Raw genomic sequence first — 4,803 nt, forward strand, 5'->3', positions numbered from 1 at the left:
ATCGAATCTCATGACTTTGTTGATGGTATCATGAAGATTGTTCCTCCAGATTTGGATGTAAGTCCCAACTGTTTCTCAAGCTTTAAAATATTTCACCACATACATAATCACAGTTCAGAAACTTCATATAGCCAGGAAAAGTAATCAGCAAAGATCATATCTAGAAAAATATGCTCGGTTTGATTCATTATTTCTCTTTATGTTTACACAGATGGGTGTAGATTACTGGCTTCGATCAGAGGTAGGTGAAGTCAGCATCACAGACTTGTGGCCAGATGAATGTATCCTTCAACTTCTGTCACTGCTTTTTTTATAATTTCTCTTTAAGCTTCTTGAGTTTTTCCTCCCCAAATATTTAAATCTGTTAAGAGCTCCTTGACTTATCTTCATTAGCTGGACCGGACTGGAACCATATGGGTTCATTTGATCAAAACCATGCTGGACCGAGCAACACAACCTTGGACCAGCCACAAACTCCATCACGCCCAACGCCAGAAGATTCCACTGCTACGAGATCAACAGGTAGCTGAAGTTACCATACCACAGGACAAGCACCACCATATATCTGTATATAGAATCTGATTTGGGTGAAATCCAGAGTTATGTTGTACTTGTACAGTAGCTAGCTAGCTGCATTGCGTTATCATAGAATTAGACAATGCAAAATAAAAGTAGAGAAACCAACCCTTCGCTGTATCATGCATTTTCTAATTTTTTAGCATCTTGGCTTATATAGAATAGCCTTAACCCATTGATTTCTTAAGATTGGTCTTAATATAGAGTTTCTTTTAGTCGGGAGCCTAAATAAGCTTTCAAGGTTACTCAAATGAAACCAGAATTATATTTCGGTTTAGATTTATAGATTCAATTCAAGGTTTGGTGATTTCATTATGGTTGGAATAGGTTTCTATGTCCAATCACTAATTATGAAAATAGAGGGATACACGATAACACTAGAGGTAGTTCCTTACAAATGATAGCATGACGCACAATATAACTTTGAATTCACCTCAAGATGGAATTATTTTCCTTTAAAAAAAACGAGAAATCCATCATCAAAAAATTGTGCACTTCCAAACACCAAAGCAATGAACAATGCTGAATCTCCAAGCTAAGTTAAAAAAAAAGGTTCCTCTTTTAACAAACTTCCCCACACCAACTTCCTCACTCAATAATCTCAACTTGTCTTGTCTTCTCTTCCATCTTGGTAAAAAAAAGAAAAGAAATGCATTGGAAAAAGAAGATGAAGTATATACTCAAAACCATATTCAACCCCATCTTCATGGCCTGCCGTAGTGGTTGCGGCTCTACCGTCCGGCCTTCCTCTCACAGCCATTACACCCCGGGGCTTCCGGTTTCTCCTACGGTTTTACGCAGTCCATGTCCTAAGATCGACGAGAGCGTCGCGATGGCTAAGGAGTCAAACAACCCCTTCGAAGATTACAAGAAGTCGATGAATCAGATGATCGAAGAGAGATATATCGAGACGGAAGACGATCTTAAGGAGCTTCTAAGGTGTTTCCTGGACATAAACCCTTCTCCTCAACACAATCTCATCGTCCGGGCTTTTGTAGATGTCTGTTCACATCTCCGGCCACCACACGACCGCCGTGGGAAGTCGCTTGGGAAATTGCTTCGCTTATACGTTAATAATCCTCTTGATAAGAATAATGATGATGATGAAGACGACTTACACCCAACCTCCTCATGTGACATGAGAATGAAGAACTGATCCTTCCTCATGCATCTCTTTCTATACATGTTACAATATTGTGAATAATTCGACTTTATGATTCAGTGCACTATGCAAGGTTATATGTGAACCCTTACACAACAACAAAAAAAATTCAAAAAGGTGTACACTACAATATCAATTCAGGATAAGTGAAATATGGTTTAAACAAAATTATTTTTCAATTTTTCTAATCTATATAATAATAGCAATCCGAATAAGTGCCACCAAAAGTTGTGTTTTTTCAATCGTACCTTTAGGATAATTTTATTAAAAAATCTGCAGAAAAATTAAATTGTGTATTTTACAAAAAGTTGAGAATGTTCATTTTAACGGTTTTTTTTTTGTAAAGTTGCAATTGTTCATTGTAGAGTTGTGTCTATTCGAATATTCGTATCTTTTGAAACCTATATATATATATTTGTCTGTTTGAATTGTTTTCATTTTTTTGCCATGACACAAAATAATATAAAATTTATCTCTAGAGCTCTCTAAATTATTCTCTAGCATTCTTTCTTTTAAAAGTAAATAAATTCTTCCAATTCTTGATTTAACAAAAGATTTTTGGAATGATGAATCTAATTTACAACTGTAGAAAAAAAGAATCTAATTTACAACTTTTAGTTAATTTTATATATATAAATTTAATGAAAATATACCTAGAGGTTTTTTCTAAGAGTTAGATGGATTATATAGTGAGCTTTTGGATTTGACTTTTGAATATGGCAATAAAGATGTCTTCTATTTTTATTTTTTTTGGACAAATAGATGTTATCATTCACTAGTAAAAGAGTAACATACAAGAGTAGGGTAGCTTAAGGGATAACATAGGAGGGTATTCCTCAAATTTAAAAACAAAGCAACAAAAAAAGATAGGAGCAAATGATATTAAGGGCTTGAGAGCTGTAGACCACAAGCTAGATAGCTTACTGGAAAATGTGAGATCAAGGCATATCAAAGCTATTTCCAAGACCAAGGCAATGGAAGGGAAGATGGCCACTTCCTTCAAATGAGGATCTGGTGGCGAAGAGGCGGACAAAGCTGACATTCTCACCGGGGTGGGAAGGGCTACTCTAGGTAGAGCTTTGTCAGGGGTTCGAGCAAGTTTGAGAATGCTCTGCAAACCGGTCACTACTAAGTTGGTGGCGGTTCTGATGGTAGGGTAGAGATGCTTGAATAGATTGAGGTAACCTTTGCTTCCTTGAACAGATGTCATAATGCCCCGATTATTCAGGCTGGGCTGAGGGAACTTCAATAAGTTGATGAAATGCATATTAAAGGCCATAATTAATAGGCAAGGTAAAGGGAGGCGGCAGATGAAACAGAGGTAATCCTCACTCCATAGAGGTAGGATCATAATGTCAAGTTTCAACCAGTTATTTCCTTCAGAAAGTACAGTCCTATGTGTTTCTGGTAACATGGTTTTCAGAGGACCCTTAAGCCAACCTAGCAACAAAAATGACTTAAGGTTCACTAGCAGTCTTCGTACTAATGGGGGCCTTAAGCTAAATAACTGTTGACTAGGATGGGGAAGAGTGGAGTGCAGATCAGACCTAGTTACAATTTGACACTGAGACAGTCGGATTGTTGGTGATAGATATGGTAACGGTGCAAAGGATGCAGGCAATAAACCAAGCCCAAATGACAGGATAGACATACTAATGAAGTGCAGCCAAACAATCATCCAAACTAAACCAAACGATTGGCCATGACATAACAAGTTTTCAAGACAAAAAGGTGCAACAATTGTTCTGCTACCGAGTAAAACTCGACTTGACCAAGCAGGGTAAACTGATACTAACCAATTTGATCTTGATATGAAGCTATAATCGGTTCTAGGGGACTTCCATATCAGATATAAATCATGGTTTATCCGAGGGGAACTAACTACCAGGGTTCCAAGATAAGAACGAGAGTCCAACCTGGGCCAAAGGGATAACAAGAGATCAAGAGAGGATGCCGAGGATGTAAGTTGCTTTGTCAAAATCTTCATCGTCTCCGGCATCAAAACATAGCTTCCATCCAACTGCAACCAAGTAAAGGTCTTGGTGAGGGGATCAAAATCCAAGGAGCGATAAGATGTTGCAGTTGACAGCAAAGTGAGACGGTAAGATAGACAGAAACCGAAGCTATTGAGGCAATCATGGCTCTCAGAGGCAGTAACAAATGATTGGGAACTCGATGGAGCAGGCTCACCGAGAAGAGACACCGGATGCGGAGGAGAGGGAGGGGATTGAAGTTGGAGCATGTTCGGAGGTGAGATCTGAAATCTCAAAGGGTCTCCGATGAAGCTGAAGCAAGGACCAAACGGACAAGAGAGGGCAATGGGACTGCGGAGATGAAGAAACAAAGACCCATCGACGCGATCGGACGCGGCGCCGCCGGGAGAAGGTATCTCGGTGGTTGCGCCAGTGAGAGGGTGGCTAGGCGAACTCCTACTGTACTATATCTTGCCAAGATGTCTTCTATTTAAAAACAGTTTATATGAGTTTGTAGGTATAATCAAGTGCAAACACAACAGTTGCAATTTTTCATAGTACATTTTCGTAAAAAAAAATAATTTGTTTTATTTAATTCAAACGGTTGTATCTGTTCATTGGAGAGTTATGTCTTTTCACTATATTTTATTTATATTTTTTCATCACAACTTTTCGTTCTAATAGGTGTGACTATTTAAAAAGTCATGCCTTTTGACATCTCTTTATATTTGTATCTTCATCACTAACTAACAAGTTCATTGAAACAAATTTTCCATTTTCTATTGAATCTAAATAATTTGAATATTAATATCTAATATTTAATGTTATTCTATAATCTAACTAAAATTTTAGAAATGATTATAGTAATATAGAAATTTAATAAAACATGATATAGAACTTACAATTGCGTCTATTTATCGTAACTTTTCGTTAAAAACTATTTTAATATTTCAAATTTAGTTTATTTGGTTTTTAAGAGTTGTGTATTTTAATTTTAATTTCTCGTTGATACAGTTTCACTCATTATTAAATATATTTTTAAATATAATTATTTAATAGAAAATTGCATATACTCATTACAACCATTCGTTC

General features: G+C 36.8%; 2 protein-coding genes across 2 annotated transcripts in view; both read left to right on the plus strand.

The window, feature by feature from the left end:
* LOC104706510 (transcription factor E2FB) overlaps positions 1-791 on the plus strand; it is a 4,080-nt gene extending 3,289 nt beyond the window's left edge. The window contains exon 14 of the mRNA XM_010422708.1: positions 394-791. Within this exon, the coding sequence (XP_010421010.1) occupies positions 394-530 (137 nt within the window). The 3' untranslated portion in view covers positions 531-791. The remainder of the gene's footprint in view (positions 1-393) is intronic.
* Positions 1,071-1,917, plus strand: LOC104706511 (transcription repressor OFP10). The gene is given in 2 exon segments (XM_010422709.2): positions 1,071-1,185; positions 1,187-1,917. Coding segments are annotated over 2 exon segments (636 nt in total). The 5' UTR covers positions 1,071-1,095; the 3' UTR covers positions 1,733-1,917.

The sequence above is a fragment of the Camelina sativa genome, chromosome 8 (assembly GCF_000633955.1).
Source record: "Camelina sativa cultivar DH55 chromosome 8, Cs, whole genome shotgun sequence".
In the NCBI taxonomy this organism is placed as follows: domain Eukaryota; kingdom Viridiplantae; phylum Streptophyta; class Magnoliopsida; order Brassicales; family Brassicaceae; genus Camelina; species Camelina sativa.